Raw genomic sequence first — 20,009 nt, forward strand, 5'->3', positions numbered from 1 at the left:
AGGATGATCACTAAATCTGCAGCTACGCTCAGCACTACGATTTTTAGCATTGAGCTCGTTACCCAGCTCGCAAATCTGTTCTTATGGTTCACCCTCGCTGCTCTCACAGCATCGTTTTCAGAAAAAAGGGCTCTAAACACCCACTGTACACTACCTGCCCAACACCAAACAGCTGACACACACACAGTTAGAGACTAGCTGGTGAGCATAATGGAGCAGCTAAAAAGACAGATATTTCCCTCGGGCATTGGTAGAGCTAAAACTGAGAAGTATTGGACTAACATTCACCAGGAGGCCAGAAACTCGACTCTAAATGAATGATTATGTCAATCAATAACTGCTGGATGTTTAAATAATTTAACTATTTGCTAACAAATTCATATCAACTTAAAGATTATGATATGTAAATGTATTCATGACTTGTTTCTACTGCCCCCAGGTTAGACAAAAAAAGTGCAATCCTTTAGGTTTTCTTGAAATCAAAGCTATTTTAGATACTTTTTATAGCCAGCATTTATTCAAAGGTTTCAATTCAATGTATATGTATACGTTCTAATTAGTTCTCTATATAGCAGTTTTCACTGTTGGTAGCATACTGTCCTGCTCCTAAGTGGAGTTTAAAATGCCTTCATATACAAGAAACAATGATGCATGTCATTTTATCTCACTGACATTCTCATTGCCTTAAAAGATATAACCTGTTGATTGGAGTTGCTGATAACACCCAGGCTAGCTGTTTCAGTTCTATATGCTAGGCTATGCTAACATCGTGCTAGCTTTAGCTTCGTATTTACCACACAGATATGAGAGTTTTGTGAGTCTTCTTTTCTTGAATAAACAAATCTCCCAACATGTTGAACTTGTGCTTCAAGAAAAAATTTCGCTCTGGAAAGCTGATACAAACACTGACGTGACTTTTGCAGCTGCTAACATGGAAATTAATTTCAGGGAGACGAATCTGCTCCCTGGAAATAACTGAACAGAACAACATGGTGCCAACGAGTTGATATTTACACCCTTTGCTTAATTTCCATCTGCAAAGAGAGGGATGTCAACAGGGTCATCTGTTCATAACAAAAATCAGTTGGAGATGTTTTTTTTTCTTCTCTGCTCTGCTTTCAATAAGAACAACTGCAGACATGCCTGACTCCCACACTGTAGCAGCTGTAGTTATATTCAGACTCTGACTTCAGCAGTGTGCTCTCCAAATATGTGTACTCGCCTGTAAAACCAAAGCATTGTGTACTCCGGGGTTTTTACAATGAGAAGAGCGTTTTATAACTCCCCTGCCCGGTCAAACGCACAGGGAGGATCCAGACAAATGTTTTAAGTGTAACTGCAGGGTTTTTGTGTTAAGAGTTAGTTTTTTTTTGTAGTGCTTTTGTGGTACTGTGTAGGAGGGGGAAATTAACTACATGCCTCTGTGGGTTTATGGGAGGCTCTCTGCTGCACCGCCACATGTCTGAGAGGTGCAGGCGAGTATGGGCACGCACACCTCAAAGGAAGTCCCATTGAGAAAGCCCTTTGTTCACAGATTGAACCAGTCGCTCAATCTTCGCTTATTAAAAATCCTTAATCGTGCATCTAGGTGCTCTCAACAGGTATACTAGTTAGATTTGTCTCTAAATTACATTAATAACAGTCTGTGAGTGATGCTGCCTACATGTCAATGTGAGCTTACGCCTGTTGCTTGGCAATACATCAGTAGATTGCAGGCAGAATTGGTTCTGCTGCAATTTCAAGAGCCTTGTGCAAAATGTTTAAAGACACATGGTGCATTTATAGAATCCCTGAGAGTCAGAACATGAGGGTGTAATAGAATAACCGTAGAAAGACACGTTTGTCCATCATATTTTCATTTGTAGCCATGCTAGCGGTGCAGCTTCAGGGAACCTGGAGGGAACTCTGGAGTCTGTTTATCGCTTCACTGGCATCTGTGTCTCACCAGTGCAACAAAGAGTCCCTTCACTGATCAAGATCCGCTCCGATAAATTAGTTCATTTATTTATTTATGAGGTTATAACCTTGAAAATACACCCCATGCCCTCTCTGTTCTTTAACTCATGATTTCAGCAGCCATATTTTCTAGGAAAAACACGGGTTTACAGAGTGTTTGGTGTCTTAAGGGCGTCTCAACCTGTCTGATGTCTGATTCTTTTCAGGAGAAATAGATGGAAAATCAAGATATGCAGTGGTAGACATGGATTACTGTAATATGGAATGGTAGTCTATTGGTCTGGTGTGTGTTGTAAAAGGTTGCGATGCAGATGAACACGATATGCAGGATTTATTGAACGCCTGCTCTTTCCCCCACGACCTATCGCTGCATTGCATTTCCAAATCCCATTAACTTGCATCAACAAATCATTTCTAACAAGAGACTCCAGACTCAACAACAGAGCTGTTCGCTGGTTCACAGGCACCAGCAGCTCAGATCCATCCATCCATTAGTCCCCGATGGAGCCGCTTCTCTTTCCTTTGGTGTTTTGCAGCTGCGGCCAGAGGATTGATCGGCAGCGATTCTATCTTTAGCCTCCGTGGAGCATGTTTAGAGGAACACATCAGCCATTATCTGCTCAGTCAGAAGTCTGCTGATGTTTTCTTTTGAAGGGTAACTGAGCTGTAACTTTGCTTGTCCTGACACTGAAGTTATAAAGTTCAATTTTGAGGCTGAATAAGAGAGAAAAAAAAGTTGGGTTAACCACAGCGAATGATCGAAGTCTCTAGTATCAGCCGCAACCCTAGTGTTTGGAGTCCTGAAGTCTATGAAGTCCTTAGTGTCTTCACCAAGCTAAGTGGGTCATGCATATTTTATCTCTCTGGTAACACTCACATACATTTGGCCCTTTAGCATCATTGTATGTTTTCTATCCTGATCTAAAAAAAAGAGCTTTAAAAAGGGCAGTTTTTAACACATTTTTGTACTCAGCACCTCCTTTTAAATCCTGCACATTCAAGAAAAAAATGATCATCTATAATTAATCAGAATTTTTAATGTAAATGACCAAAAAAAAAAAAAAGCATGAGGGTGTGCTTCTGGTCAGACTATTTATAAAATGGCCTCTATTTAAAAATGAATGACACTCCTCCTCAGCCCTGCAGTAGACACGCTATAATCACTGACGTAAACGTGTCTTGGCAATATCCAAATTATCCATTAACTGTCATATTTACTGCAAGTGTTCCCAGAATGACAAACTGTATTTTTGATCAATAAAACAGTGCTTAAAGCTACCATGTTGTGATATGCGTTTCATAATAGTTAGAGCTTGTTTCCTCCGTCTTCCTCCTGCTGCTTCTCGTTCCATCACATACACAAGCCCAGGTGGTAGATTTCCCCCTGGACCTCCTCTGTCTCCGGCAGTGGCAGGAAGGTCGTATCAATTCTTAATCAGCTTGTCATCACCAATACTCTGACGAGCACACAGGCAGATAATACACTGTCGGTTTTTATACAGGAGAAATGTGGTTTAAGGCAGCTAGTGTGCAACATTTTCTAGGCTCATTTGCTTATTCATTGATAGGTTTGTAGGAACCTAGGTGTGTTATTAGTATTTCAGTAATATTCCAGTGAGATTTCAGTGAGATTTCTGCAATGCCCATTGCATCTTTATGAAATTAATATTTTCATTGCATTTACCCAGTGACACCTTCACAGTGCTTGTTTGATCCAACCAGAAGTCCAGGCCTAAAAATGATGTAAAAATAATATTTGATACCAAAATAATTAAAAGGAACAGAAGCAATGTGTTTGATATCTTTGCATTAAAAATTACGAGCTCATTATTTTTAAAAATTTAAAATCTGTATTAAGCCTCATATTTTATAAAATCTTTATATGTTTTGTATTCAAAAATGTTAAATTGTAAAGTAACAAGTAACTGAAGTTGTCAAATACTCATAGTGGAGTAAAAAGTACAATATTTCCCCTGAAATGTAGAGTTACACTACAAAGTGATATGTAATGGAATATTCAACTACCTCAGCTGTAGTTAGGTACGGTACTTGAGTGAATGTACTTAGTTACTTTAAACCACTGTTGGATATCTTATTCTTGAGGTAAAAACAATACCTTGTACAGTTAATTAACAAGTTCCTAACTGCTGTAATTACTCAGACAGCCGGTTTAATTCGCCGTTAAGACCGCTCACCTCACTCCAGGCCGTTTTCAGCTGCTGGAAATCATCTGATGGATCAAACCATTCACGGGGTTTAAGAGTTAAAGGGGGCATCTCTGTCCTGTTATTGCAGCTAAAAGCGATGACAGAGGTTTCACCGCAAATAAATGTATTGTTTCACGTTTTGAATATGTCTTCAATCGATTATTTAGCCTGGTGTTCGCTGGGTGAAAGAGTTTCTTCCCTTGTGAAACAGTTGGTACAGTCCGGTTGTCCGGCATGCGGTTTTTTGCTGCGATCGGCGGAGTCAAGTTATAGAGACTACAACCGGAAATCAAGCAGGTGTGCCTTCAGAATAAAATACTTTAAAAAAACCGTAATGTTTAAAATTAAACGTTTTTTATACTGTTTTTAAAAACTATTTTGATCTAAACAAAGTCCAAAGTGATTACTAATGATTATGATTAAAAAGATTACCAGTTACTTAGTTACTTAATTCAATAAAGAGTACATAGTGGAGGGACATAAAGTGAAATAAAAGATTCATAATTTCAACAAAATATTTATGAAAATCATTAATCCAGTTACTAAGATGGTTTGTGGAAAAGATGGTATTTATTCCCTTGTTTGTTTGCTTTTAATTCCTGTGTTTTGGGTGGTGTTAATATTGCCATTTTTATTAGATACATTAGGAAATACTCTTGATATGAATTGTTTGTAAGGGAAATAATACCTAATTGTTATTGGGTTTTTTTTTGTTTGTTTGTTTGTTTTTTTTTTTTTTTTGCAATTCAAAAATTGTGGGGAAAAAAGGTGGGGTAATATGCTATACCAGTGTATGCAGTATAAATACAAAATAAACAACATAAATAACAGTTAAATATGGCAATAGAGATGAATAGAAAATGAAGTAAATTACATTTAGCAAATGGGGTAAAAATATAAAATATCTATTCCTATGCTCTCTCTAATGTTCAACCTAAAGACAGAGAACATCAAGCCATAAACAAATGTCAGTATGAGTTTCAATTAAATGACACTGTGGCTCTTCCACTATGTCATAAAGAAAATCTGGGGCAAAATCTTGAATAATATAATAAATGACTGTAATAATAATTTTGTGTAGTGTGTTGAGATTGTGATCTACCAAAGCTGATATCTTTTGCTGCAGGTAAGATGGGTACGCTTTTATTTTATTTTTGAAAGCTCTGACCGGAAGTGTGCGTCCCCATTCTTTCTAATTCCACTTATGTGACAGGACTCACTGAGCCTTTTTATTCTCACACTGTACATTTTCCAGTAAAGACCTATAGACCCACTGGACTGAACCGAGTCTCTAATTTTAACAAGACGTTGACACCAGTTGACTTTTATTTCAACATTTCAAACATTCCTCTCTGTTTTTCAGTCGGATCCTGTTTTATTTTTTTTTTCCTCTCCTCTTCTATTCCGGTTGGATTTACAAAGGGCGTGTTTGGGCGATCTGTACCGGGAGTTTCATCTCCTGTGCTCTGAGCGACTCTGAGGAATGACAGCAACTGGAAAGGGACTGCGATCCGCCTGAATGGAGACAATGGATTATAAGGAGCTGGGAAATAATTTCGAGGAGAAGCTGACACTAACAGAGAAATGTGAGTATCCTGGGCGATAGAAATAAATAAAATGGGTCATGAGTGAGTAGAATTAAGGTGAATATTTATTATGTTGTCTTCAATTATAATGATTCTGTGTCTGGACAGTGAAAAAATTAGATTCAACAGCTGCTGTAACGCATCGTGTCAGATTCCTCCCACCAAAATCTGAGAAAACAGGATGTTTGTCACCCCTGGCAACCCACTGTACTAATTCCTCCACAAAAAAAAAAAAAAAAAAAGCAGGGTTGTCTGCATCTCTAACAGGCGGGTCCAGACCAGCTGAGATCCCTGGAAATGCTGCACTGGAGCTGTGGTCTCCATTACCAGACACCAGCCAGTGGTGGTGCGCAGGGTGAAAAATGGCCCATATGCTGTACGACAACTAAAGGCAGACCTGACTGGAAAGCTGGTGCAGCTCCAACCGCATTATTACCAAACCGATACCTGCAGGATTTATCTCCTTCTGGTGTAGGGGTTCGGTTTGTTGCTAAAGAGCACTTCAGCAACGCAGATACAGGCTGCTGCAGAGCTGTAACTCTGCTTCTCCAGCTGATGGTTTCTCACACATCCCTGCTGTTTTGTAGGTGAACCTTTGGCTCAGAGAACATTTAATTGGTACAATTGTGCACCTGATATTAGGAAATCAACCTCCTCTTGTACTGGACAGACCATTTCCAGTGACACATCCCAACAACAAAGTGCACCTCCATCACACCTCCCCTTGACCTGTGTGTTACTGGTAGAAGGTGACTTTCTGCTCATTGGCAGCCCTCCCCCCCTCATTTCTACTTCATGTGAAGAGCGTTGGATGGAGGGAGGAACGTCTGCAGCAGCTTTTTATCACTGCGAAGCTCCATGCTGTCATGGTGCTCGCTCTCTGCATGTGTGGGTGTCTGTACTGTACTGTATGTAACTACAGTATAGACCAATGGATACTGCCATTTTCAGACAATCGACAATCTTGGTATGGATTCTTTAGCTTTATTTCCTCTTGACAACTTGTCCTTGTCATTTTCTTGATACTTTTCAGTCGACACATAAATTGAGCTGCAGTAATCTGGTATTTGCTGATGTTTTGGTTTTGTGGATTTATCATTGTAGCTTTAATAGCAATCCAATAAGAAGCACAAACCCAATAATGTCAAGGCCAAACATCTGATTTTTTACATCAAGATCTAAAATGTTATTTCCTGAGAAACTGGCGAAAATCTAGAAAAAAGCCCTGTCTTGTAGCGTTGAGGAAGAGGATAAAACAAACCTGTATCCGCACGAAAATTTAATGGGTTCGGCCCTGGTCCACACGTTAACCCTCCACCAAGTTTGATGCAAATTGGCTCAGACAAATAAACAAACAAACAGACAGATACAGGGGAAAACATGACCTTCTTGGCAGAGGTAATAAAATAGCTGCGTTTGGTTACAGTCATGATCCTGGTCTCTCTTGAAGGAGAACTCGATTGCAGATTAATCAATTCTGAAAGCTCTAATCATTTAGTCTATAAATCATAAGAAAACAGTGAAAAATGTCCTTCACAATTCACTAGAACACAACAAGGCTTGTTTTACCTGACGAACACTCCGAAACCCAAAGATATTCAGTTTGTTATCAAGTTAAGACGAGAAAACATCATTTATCTCACAAAACAACCACTGTGGCAGTGATATTGGGATCTTAAAATGCTTTACAGTGGTAAAATCATGAGGCTTTTTTCTTTAAATACATAGTAGTTTGCTTAATGCTGCTTGCTCAGGAGGGAGGAACCATCCTGTCCATGTTTCTTAGTCATGGTTGTCAACTTTGAAGCTGTATTTTGGTACTATAGAAACGCAGCTTAATTCTTCTTTATAGTGTTTATTGAAATGCTCAACAAGCTTATATTGTCCTGGAGCAAAAATCCACCCACCTAAAAGAGATCTAAGATGAAAAACAAAGCAATGTTTTGGTCGCAGGCCTTCTTCGGAGAGCTCCAGCACGCAGCAGGGTTGATCAACATGTGACGTTATCAGGAATGCTCGACGCCGAAAAAGGCAGGGGCGTTAGATAAACAGACACATTCTTTCTCTCTGACTCCTTTCTGAGAGCTCCGAGTCTCATTCCTGTCAAAAAAGAAGAGGAGAAGAGCAGGTTTTGCCTCTAATGCATTTAGGCCGACCAAATCCTCAACACCAGCCCCCCCTTAACACACACACTTATCCCTCCTGACCTCATCCTCCCTGTCATCCCTCATACCCCCTGAAACCAGTCAGCCAGCAACATTACGCCACTTAATCAGACTCTGTTTTCATGCCCACTGGTGTTTCTCAACTCAATGCTACAGTCAAAGCAGAAAAGACCAAAGCTGGAGTTTTTTTGTGGAAACACAGCTAGCGGCTTCCTTTCTTACTTACTTGGTGAGTGCTGGAGTCAAACCAAGCCTCTCCAAGACATGACATGTTCAAAGACTCTCTGTTTGTGGCTCACAATAGGAGTGGCACTGGCTTCCTTCGCTGAAACAATTCACTTTTTGTGTGTTGCAGGCAAGAAAACCTCTGCACTTCTCTCTAAACGATTGTGTACATTATAACTCCTTTTTTTCCCTGCTGTGCCACCATACTAACTTTTTCCAGGCTTCTTGTTGCCTGGCAGTCAGGGTTTTGAGTTGCTCCTCTGTGGAAGTAATCATGAGACGTGGACTCCCTTTGGCCCTGCGAACTTCCCCCAGTCATGCTGACGTTATGTTCTTGGCACAGCTTCAACATCGCAGCCAGCCTGGAAATGTAGATTTTGGCCTAGAAACCTTCCTCCACTGGCTTTTGATTTGCCCCTATCATTAGTCATCCTCTGCTATTAAACTCAGAAAAAGAAGTAACCTCGGTTTGGGGTTTCCAGCCTGTAAACAGAGTTGAAATGCTTACATGTAGGATTGTAAATAATTATTATTTTCATTACTGAGTATTTTCCTGATTATTCAGTCCAAAATACTGTCTTCTAATTGCTTGTAACCTAATGATATTCAGTTTACAATGATATAAATGCGTATTCTTGCAGTTTTGAAACTAGAACCAGAGAATTTGTGGCTTTTTCCCTTTTTAAATGATTGTAGAACAATTGACCTTTCCTGCGAAAAGCAAATACTCAGCAAAACTAAGACTTAGTAAATAAAAACTTTTTTTTTTCTCAAATTCAAAAATACAAGAAATGAAAATGTAATGAGTGGATAAAACAGTCTGCTCTACTGTGAGCTACAAAGGTTAGCATGTTCCGCTACCTAGCTTACTGCTTATGGCCTAGAGTAGCACCTAATCCAGCGTTACTTCCGATGCGAAGGAGCATTTCATACTACATTATTTTAGGGGGTTACAGGTTATGTAAAGGAAGAAAAATACTCATTCACAACTAGAACATCCTCTAAGGAAAATTACATTTCAATGTGGAAGCTGGATGTTTCTGTGTCATAGCTATAGCTAAGGCTAATGCTAGCAGTCGTTTGCATCGTTGTTAGCCTATTTGTTTCCTGCCAATCGACCAGTCAACTAATTAACTAATTGTTGCTGTAAAAGCTGTACTTGTATACAGTGTTGAGCAGTTTAATCTATAACAAAGTGTCCTGCTGTAACTAGTTCACGATTAAAGAACTTCATTGTCATTGTGCAGAATAATTAACAATGAAAATAGAATAAAACGTACAAGGGTGCAAGCAGCAGAAATGCAGTATAAGGTGCAGTTTGACAGTAAAAAGTACAATATTTCCCTCTGAAATGTAGTGGAGTATAAGTGTAAAGTGGCATGAGATATACTCAAGTAAAGTACAAGTACCTTAAATTTGTAAAGTGAATGTACTTTCTACCACTGATGGGCTCACAGCGAACGATTAATCACTTATCTGAATAGCTGACATTGAATTTTCTCCTTATCAATGATTAAATCGACTTTAATGTTCCATCTTAAATTGTTTAATCCTAACCTCTGATTTACTGCAGAGTTTTTAAGACAGTTTTTTTTATTAGAATCATGAGGAGAGCCTCAGAAAACCCAGAAGACAAAGCTCCTCTGATCTCCTGCAGTCGGACAGGGCTCAAGTTCACACAGCTCTGCCAACTGTGTCTCATTTGCGGCCCGGGGGCTCGAATACTTGTACATGCTGGTGGGAGGGACGGGTGGGGATGGGGTCGGCTAGAATGACTCTGAGAAACTGGACGGGGAGTCTAGGTTTTAGGTGTGTTGTTGTGGTTTGAGTGGATCCCTAAAACATAGAAGGAGAAGAAGAGGGAGAAAGGAGGAGGGGATGGAGCAGACCAGAGCTCCACGTCAGCGATCCCTGTGACCAGTTGCCATAAATCACAGCCGTGACACCACCCGCTCACACAGGAAAGGAGAGGAAACGCTTCTCTCTGCTGCTTAGTATGAAGAAGGAGGAGAAGGATGTAGCTTCCTGAGAGCTTATGCACAGATTAGTCATGTTTCCCTTCGTATCCGGCATTCATAAAAGAAGAAGTCATTGATAATGATAATCCTGTTCACAGCATAATCTTGTTAGGGAACGGTGTGAGGCAGAGTTTTGTCATAAAGGGAAGTGTCACATCACATGTTGTAGATTAGAGTCATTGTAGCAACACCTACACTTCTTTACCCATCTGGGACTATTTTAGAGCTAATATGGAAGGAGTCATAAGAAAAATCTGCTGATTATTTTCATGATTAACTCATTAACCATTTAGCTTATTAAGTGTCAGAAAACTGAGGAGAAACAAGGAGAATCTTTCTGTTGCTTTAAAGCAACAAAATGTAATTTGTGCTGAGCAGCAGCGCCCTCTGCAGCCACGACTGATAATTAATCTCTGAGTCTGAGTGGTTAGCTGGTTTTCATGTACAGAAAACAAAGTTTATCAATCACATGTGGGCTTGTAGTCCCACTCGCTGATCTTTAGTTCAGCTTTACTCTTGAACTTTCTGGGCCTGATTCCAGCAGTTTAAGACGCTGACTATCACTCAATTAGAGGGAGATTGTACCTGAAAAACCAAAGTTACACAGAGGAAGAACAAGTGTTCGGGAAGCAGAGTGGGAATGACAGAGGCTCCATTCTCCCTGAAACTGTTACTTTAAGGTAAAACAGTTACACAATATGGCTTTAATGAAACAAAGACATTAATGTTGGTATTTAAAAAAAAGTACCATCAGTCTAAAATCCTGCCTTAGTTGCTCCAAACAGTCACATGAATTTGGCCTTTCAGTCCAGTGTTTTTCTGCACTTGAACGTATCTTAAATATTCAAGCTGAAAATTCACTTTGATGTATGAGAGTGAGCCTACAGTATTGATTGTGTCCTCAGGGCCTTAATAACAAACCTAGAGGCTCTCCCCAACTGCTTTCTAAATCCTCTCTCCTCCAGTTTTTACTTCTTGGGGCGCTGGACTATCTATTAAAGTTTAATTGATTAATATTAATGTAGCTGAACTCATATTTAGTGTAAAATATCAGCTGTAAACAAGACCTCATGCAAACAAGATGCACACATGAAAAATTCCCCATAATAGCAAGTCTTTCCTTCACTGAATTCGGTATTTGGTTCCCGTCCTGCACTCATCCCTCCTTACCCACGCAGCCTCGCAAACTGGTTTCTGTTGATGTGTTCCTCCAACCTCGGGAATCTCTAACAGATGCGACCCCCCTCTCCTGTTTTGAAGTGCATGTATGCTTCTGCGTGTGTGTGTGTGGAGATAACAGCCCTGATGTAGCTGCATTCGCTGTTCATGCCCACTTAAACTCACAATCACACACACATATACACGTGTCACCCACCACACAACATCTCAGTCACAGGACTCACAGGCTCTAATATTAGAGCAGAGATGATGGCAGATGCTCGCTGCCAACGGACTGTACGACTGCATCCTGATTTCATCTGGGAGACAGGACAACAGTGCGTATGATCAGCCATCTTGAATTAAAACAAACATCTTTGAGTTCTGGTGGTGTGAGGATCTGTCGTCATGTGGTGTGTGTCAGATGTTTTCTTTCTTTTCAAACCTCTCCAAGTGTTCTCCTGCTCTCCAGACGGAGATTTCTGAGCAGCAGATGAGCTGCATTAAAGCAGTTAAAATGCAGCGTCTCTTGCTGCACCAGTGGATTGATGACCACTGCAGTCTCCTCCACGGTGACGCCACACCACACCATTTCTCACTTTACCCATGCCGAGCTGTGGTGACCCAGCCAGCAGCTCATTGTGCCCTTCAATTCCCCGAAATGATCCTTGAAAGGCTCTGCTCTGGGATGGAAGATGAAGACCAGGCTGCTGCAAAATGCCAGTCAGCTTTTCCTCAGGCTTTCTGCTTGAAGGCTTTCAGTTGGTTTACACAGCTCCTGGTTGCCAGATTTGATGTGTCTGCAGTAAATCATGTAGAGGCTGTTTCACCTCTGTGAGGCTTCATCGGTGTCCTCCGGTATGTTGTTTCTCTCCAAAGTGATATAATATCTTATGTTTTTTTTTTTAGTCCACAGATGTTTGATGTTTTCTGCTGGGTTCATGTATCAGAAGGGTCAAGCTGCTGATACAGGAACAAAAAGGACAGAAAAAATGGCAAACATCAAGATTAGTAACTAATAATGTTTATCACACATTCAAAATAGTTGGGAAATATACTGTATCTACATCAGTATTTTTGAGAGTTCAGCTCTACTTCCATTTTCAGTTTCTCCATTTTGAGTCTGAATGTCAGTTTCTTCTCCAGCTGCAACTTTTTGCATCTGCAGATCCATGGTGTTATAGCCAAAAAGATCATTTAAAAAAAATCTTTTAAAGCGTAGGGATGACTCCAAAAAGATAAAACAGTGGCACATCTGTTCCTGTTTGCCTGAAAATAATAACCTCATAATAACCAGATTCAGTTAAAATAATAATTATAATTCATCTCATCTCAGGGGTCCCTGGTCCCTCATAATATTTTTTTAACTTTCTGTTAGTAGTTGTTATTATAACTACAGGATTGCAACTAACAATTGTTCTTATTTTTGATTAATTAAAGAAGTGTTTGGTCTATATTATGTCAGAAAACCAGGAGAAATGCTCGTCACAGTTTGTCAGAACCTGAGCTGATATATTTAAATTAACTGTTTTGTCTGACCAACAATTCAAAACCCAATGATATTCAGTTTATTATATAAGTCATGCATTATATAAGTCATTATTATAAGTCAAAGAAAACCAACAAATATTCTTATTTTAGAGGCTGGAATCAATTTATTTATTTATTTGCATTTTTGCCTCAAAAACTCAGAATTGTTGCCAATTCGTGTCAATCAACCGATCATATCACCTTTATTTTAACCAAATATTTATCTGATCACAGTCCATCTCATGTAGACAAAGAAATATATTAACTGCTTTATCCAGCTTTCCCTGTGTCATTTGTTGACCTGCTGCGATCACACCGAACACACAGACGACCCCTCACAGCTCTGAAACCAGACCTCAGCTGAGATTAAACTTAGTCCTTCATCACACCTCACGACGCTGCCAGGTCAACATTAGTCAGCCAGAGACAGTTATGCCCTACTTTATGAGTCCAAAACAAGGGCACAGAGGGGCAGCTGTGGTCTATATACAAGTGTGTTGACTTGATTCCGGTGTTTCCATTTGTTTTCAGTAAAAAAAAAAAAAATAGAGCCATGAATCAGGAGTAGGAGTACACTCCTGAAAAATAGATGTGAATATCAGAAGAAAATCAAAGAAGATTAGACACTCTGATGCGGTACTCAGGGTCAGGGTCTGGAGGAGGCTGGTGGTCTGTGGTTCTGAGAGAAATAAACAGGACGTAGATCAGCTGCAGTGCAGCTCACTGTTACTGCAGATCCCTGTTTACTTTCTGTGTCTGTCTTTGTTTCACTTTTTGTAACTTTTTCTGTCAAATTATCTCTACTTTTGTATCAGCAACCCCCCATATTCAGTATCTTAAGAATTATAAACCTTCACCATATTAGCATACTGTCACTTTTTATGATGAACATTGTTATGTGTCTGTTGTTGCTTGTCTGCCCTTCTTTTTGCTCTGTTTTGGTCTCCACCACCTCCAGAGGGAAGTCTCTGGCTCTGTAGCTGCTAAATGCTCCACTGTGATCACCAGCTAGTCACTAATCTATCTATCTTATCTTAATAAAACAAACTCCTGGTATTTGTATAACAGTAGTTGAAAGAAATGAACATTAATTTGTGTTTTCTTTTGCTAATTTTCTCCAAATTCGGTTAAAGTTTGCGGTAAATTTGCTTTTCCAGTTTTCCATCCTTTACAGTTCTTGATCCATGGTGATTCGGACATGCGTTAGAGTCAGGATTAGTTACTCTCTTTCTTCTTTGTCATAAAACATCTGTTTGGCCTTTCACGTCTAGTGTTTCTAAGTCAACAGATGAAAATGCCAGACTAACAGTTCAGGCCTACAACCTTACAGAGTGTGTGGTAAATGCTCAGCTCATTCTCTCCTCTCTGTCGCCTTCAGCCTAAACACAAACGTATCTTGTGTTTAACTTGTGCTTGTTTACATCATGCGCCTCGCTTGCCGTTGCTATGTCGAGGAGACCTAAGGATGAAGTCACGGCTGAGGAAGTAAAACTCCCTGACCACAGCCTCAGTCACAACAAAACCACACCTCAGCTATTTTCCCTCGCAGAGTAGCTTTTCTCAGCGTTTTAAAAATCCTCTCTCCTTCGTTTCTCGCTGCGTAACCTTTGACTTTATTTTTAGTAGCTACCAACCTTGAGCTGCTGAGTAGAGAAGAAGGAAAAAGTGAATAATAGATAGTCTATATATGATTCATGCTTGGCTCTGTTTTATGTCTTTGTGACTGGGTAACCCACTTCTCTGTGGTTAAAAGCATCTGGAGATCACTCTGGTTTACAGAGGAGTAACATCCTGTCGCCTCCTCCCTCGCTGTTCTGACTGAATCTATTTTAGCTCTTATGTTAAAACCCATACTGTGTCTGTTTTTAATTCTCTGAGATACATTGAGGGTAGCCCTCATTTTCAATGATGCTGAGACTACATAAAAAAAACAGCAAATAAAACCCATATAAGTAAGTAAGAATAACGGACAATAAAGTACGGATAAGGCTAAAATAAGATCAGTTAAACAGTCATTTTGTTAAAACAGCTACAAGTCGAGGCGGGAAAGTTTGAGATCAAGGTTTTAAAATGATTATACGATATTAGGGAGTTCATTTTTATGGTCTGACTGCATTGAAAAATTACATTTGGGAAATTTATCAGCGATGCATCTTTCCAAAAACAAACTAACTAAAAAAAAAAAAAACCCTATCATCTTGGTCTCTCTGAATAATCTTCAGACCTCATTATAAACTGTTTTCTTTGGAAATACCTTCTAGTAAACAAATAGTCCCTGAAGACCCTTCAAAGTGAAGCTTTTGAAAGATGTAGTAACATACTTTTCCTCCTACAACTTACACGTTCAGTTCATAAGCAATAAGACACATCCTAACAAAATCAGTGCACTCAGGGTTTTCTGCTACAGTCATACTGGTTAGCTGGTTTTGACCAGTGGCTAATGTTGGCAAACTTTACATAGATAATGCTGAGTAACTGTCAGTAGCATTACTTCCATGTCCTTATCATTAACTCCAATGCATTAATCTACTGCAACTACAGTGTTGCATGTCCAAGTATGTCTTTCTGTAGTGAGCATCCAACCAAGGGTTGTGTTTGAAGCTAGCTAGGAGCTAACTAGCTCCACCGTGCAAAACATGAGCAATTCTGCTGCTTTATTTTCAGATGTATATGGATCAGGGACAGGTAGCTTTAGCTTCTGTGTTTTAGCGTCACAGTTCTTCTGTGTGAAATCAGAGGCAAGTTGTTTCAAACCTGAGAATTTCAGTGGTAAATCTGCCGCATTTATCATTTTAAATGTGCCGTGTCAGAATGGAAAAGTTCACTTCACTTCCAGCCAGACTCGGCGAGCTCCATATAACAGCTGACACGCTCGTTTTAGAGCGAGTGGTCTGTAATTGAGACCTAGCTTTAAAATAAAAGGTTTCTCTTCTTTCATCATTACAGACGAGCAGCGTTTCTCTTTCTGTGACAGTGATTAGTAGCTCTGCTTGTTGTTGCTGTTGCTTGTTGCTGCGTCCTGGAACTCATGATAAACACAGCTGTTGGTCTGGTGACCTCTCACGGTGTAATGGGAGAAACTCGGACGGGTGGGTGGGGGTTCAAAGGTTCGTGCACAAGACCTGAAGTTTTCCTGTGCCCTCGAAGGCAGTTTGTGTTTCTGACATTTCATTTGTTTCTTTTTTTTGGATCATGCATGCTTGGTTTTGGACTCAGTGACCTTTTGGTTTATTTAGTTCTATTGTTGTTTGTTGCATGATGAAGCTGGGGAAGTAGATTTTCAGCTCAGTACAACAGACAGCAGATCCTGTACACTGATATTTACATTTCACATGCGCTCAGCTCTCTTGACGCCCCAAACTAGAGGCGTGCGCTCTTTGGCTTTTGTTGCTCTCAGCACCAAAAGTCGCAGGAATGTTCTTCCTCTGCTTTTCCCTGGGGCGTGGTGGATGCTTGTCGCCCTAGAGCGTTTCCTTTTCTTTTTTAAATCCACAGAGGAAGAGGCGGTGGAAGCATCCATCAAGTGCACGTGTGCTCCTTGACACTAAAATTAGTCTATGTGTGCATTTTAAGGTAGAAAAAACTGAGAGATTTAGTCTCTTCCTCCTCTCTGGATGATCCTCAGTCTCCATCACATGCAGACACATACAAAAGACACATATTTGCTGTATAAACATGTGCGAGGGAAATGTGGATGCCAGGGATTCCTGAGGTTGGCCTGACCCAGATCCAACATGTCCCACTCATCACAAAGACACACACACATATGCACTCACACACTCTCGTGCAAACAATAGAGTGTGACCTGCTTCACATGGGGCTCCGTACCCCTCCACCTTTCAAAAACAACTCATTAAAGATGGTTTGCTTTTAATATTCTTCCTATTTAACTCGTAAACTGATTTTTAATTTCACTTTCTTAATATTACAGTGGAATTATTTTTTCTAGAGTAAATATATGCATCTCAGAGGCTGTACGCTGCACTGTGCCACACTAAAGTCATGTAGTATTAATGTTAGAGATGGGAGAAATTCAATGTTTGCAGCTTGCACACGTTCATGTCATCAGGCAACTCAAGAGTTATTCATATGATAGTGCTTTATAACAGTTTAGCTAGCTCCTGGCTGATATGAGGCATCTGTATTTGTGTAAAGCACCAAACTGTTTCCCAGTCATGACATGAACACGACATTAGAGCTGTCATCCTGCTGCTTGTGAGAAGTTTAAAGTTGTGTTTCTTTTGGGCATTTTGTTGAGTTTAAAGTGAACAATAGAGACAGACAGTGACAGGAAATGAGGAGGGAGAGAACAGAGGTGGTTGAAATCACAGTGTATGTCATCATGTTAATCAATTTGAACTGCAGGTGAAGGCATGAAAACACATCTATGCCTGACTGTTTGTTCTCCAAACCTTAACTATGTCTCTTTGTAAATCTGTCCGTGCTCTAACAGTCTAACTAAATCTAACGCAGGGAGATGGACAACTGCTGCCACCCCCTCCTACAGCCATGGGTGCAGCCATTGTCTCTGCAGTTTAGTGCAGTTTATTATCTTCTAATCACGGTTGTAGCAGTTTCACTTTACAAGCTTTTAGACTGAATTCCCCTCATAGAAAATGAATGAGAGGCAGCAGCACTTAGCGTATAGCTTTCTGTGTGTCTCTAACCTGTGTGGATGGTGGCTAATTAAAGGGAGAATACACCTAAATCCCTATTTAACTTAAAAATGAATGTATCTTTTAGCATTTCTGGGACTTTGTTTTGTCTGCTTGTGCACAGCTAATAACACAGCTGAATGCACAAGTTTACACCTGTTCTCAGGGCATTTTAAAGGGGAATTCTGGGAAATGTAGTGCATTTCAAACTGAACTACAACACCAGTCACAAACCTTCATAGTTTCGCAGCTGTTAAAGAAAACAGAGCTTGTGTTTCTCGTGTATCATGCCACCAGATCATAATTTTTAAATTTCAGCTGTGGTTTAAATTTAATGTGGCTTCAGTTTGGCAGGTTACCAGCTCTCATTTGGACGTTTCTAACCCGTTTTATTTGCTTATTGGTTAAAACAGTCTTCACACCAGATGGGTTTGGATCTTACCAGCCAATGTGGCCCACACACAAACAAAGTAAAGTTTCAATCTGGTGCACCACATGCTGCAGTTTGTGGCCACTGTGCCATCCCAAGGTGCCTCGACAGAAGCCAGCCCCTTTTATGGCCGACATTCTCAGTATGGTGCTTATCGCTATTTATAAAGTCTGTCACAGTGGCACAGAAACCTGAGATGGCTGCAGAGGGTCGAGGAGCTCAGGGAGAGAGGGAGGGAGCAAGCGACGGGCGAACATCATGCTGAATCTGTGTCTCTGTGTTAAATGGAGCCTGTCACATGAATGGCTGATCACATGCGATATTTTGACGTGACGCAGAGCGAATGTTTCTGCAAGGCTGAATGAATTTTTATTGTTGTAGCAGCAAAATGATTTGAAACAGGTCCATTAATATTAAGGCTGCATATTACAACCAATAATTTTGATATTATAATTTTAGTTTTAACAAGTAATAATAAGTCATTGGTTGTATGTTGGAAGAAATTGTGAAATTTTACCTCTGAATTGCACCTTGAATGTAGCACAACAGTTGTTATAAGATGCGTTTATTGTCAGTGGGACATCCTGAGCCTCAGTAATTAACAGAGGGTTTAATGATGCCATGAACTCTGTTGTTACAGCTCGAGCCCCATTTATTTTAGCCTGTATTCGGTTACATCTTGGCAAATCACCACCATTAAACATGCACCAAATTCACTTTTAGCAGTTAATCTTTGCAGTGTAAAACTTAAAAACGTGAGGATTTGCAAGCAAGCTCTGATCCTGAGGAGCATGTTTATGTGATGACTTCAAAGCAGATTTATTGACATTTATTGATATTTATCATTTATTCTCTTCATGCAACAACTTCTCTCCAATGTTTACACTGTAGTCTCGCTTTAACCAAACTCCTGTCATCTCTCACTCTTCACTTAAAGCACACAACAGCCACACCCATGCTGTACTTACAGTAATAACTGGTTAGAGTCAAGTCTGCAGCATAAATCACAGTCATAAGAAGGATCTTGTCGTCTGCTTTTGTTTGTGTAGTTTTTTTTTTCTGCAGCAGTTGGTTTATATGCACGTTAGACATTTTATTTATTTGGTGATGATCTACAGCGTGCGAGACACTCTAAAATAAACTTTAATTTCTTAGATTTTTAGAAGCAGTCAAGAGCAAGAAGTGGAACATCTGGATATTAGGACTCTCCAAGAAAATTATCTTCTCCAGTATTGACTCAACAGAAGTGTTTGGCACTTTCTATTTATAGTAAGACAGTGAGTTTTAAAACATTTTTACCGTCCTAATCATCCACTGATGATTATGAAACCATAGGGAATAAATATCCATTAAATAAAACCATAGATAAAGACAACAGAAAACCAATTTAATCAATGACAGAATAAAATCAAAACATTCAACCCTCAGTAGAGAAACACGACAGTGTCATTGCTGCAGTATAATCAGCTCCACTTGTTACTGACTTGTCTTTTGTGGTCTCAGTCTTCCTGATCCTCCATCTCTCTTGCAGCCATATAAGGCTGGTAAACTAATCAAATTCCAAAAGTCAGCCACACTCGACGAGCAGGTAATCTCCTCACGTAAGGAGGAGCACTTGCAATCCTCTTTTTGCCAAATCCTAATCCTTTTTTCAACATCAGGTAGTGGTTGTAGCGTCCTGTCTGAACATGATCCTGCATCTTCTTTTCTTAAAGTTTCCCTCTTATCCACACAAACACACATGGGGCCCTAGTTAACATCCTATTATTCCTCCATTAGTATTCTTTGGTGCCGCCTGTGCGTTAAGCCCCTGCGCTCTAGTACAGTGGGGGCAGTTGGAGAGAAGCCCAGTGTTAATCTGTGATTTATGTGGTTCGGTGAGCGTTTGGACGGGCCCGAGGAGAGCGTCACGCTCCATCTGCCTATTGTTGGCTGAGACGAGCTGTGAGCTGGCCTCCAGCCTCCAGCCTCTCACCTTCCCTTACCTCGCTATCTCTGAGCTTCCTGGCTCATTATTTCTCCAGCTCTGCGCCTCGCTGTTCCTGTCTTTATCTCTCTGCGTTTTTGTCTTTTTAAATC

General features: G+C 40.1%; 1 protein-coding gene across 11 annotated transcripts in view; it reads left to right on the forward strand.

Moving 5' to 3' along the window:
* LOC108884025 (MAP7 domain-containing protein 1) overlaps positions 1-20,009 on the forward strand; it is a 100,913-nt gene that overhangs the window by 54,658 nt on the left and 26,246 nt on the right. For 6 of the 11 annotated variants that reach the window (XM_018677660.2, XM_051068126.1, XM_051068127.1 and 3 more), the window contains exon 1: positions 5,543-5,749. The exons of the other annotated variants lie outside the window; for them this stretch is intronic. In XM_018677660.2, the coding sequence (XP_018533176.1) occupies positions 5,683-5,749 (67 nt within the window). In that variant the 5' untranslated portion in view covers positions 5,543-5,682. Of the gene's footprint in view, positions 1-5,542; positions 5,750-20,009 lie in introns of those variants that run through there. 11 annotated transcript variants of the gene reach the window in all.

Source organism: Lates calcarifer, linkage group LG3, assembly GCF_001640805.2.
Source record: "Lates calcarifer isolate ASB-BC8 linkage group LG3, TLL_Latcal_v3, whole genome shotgun sequence".
Lineage (NCBI taxonomy): Eukaryota > Metazoa > Chordata > Actinopteri > Centropomidae > Lates > Lates calcarifer.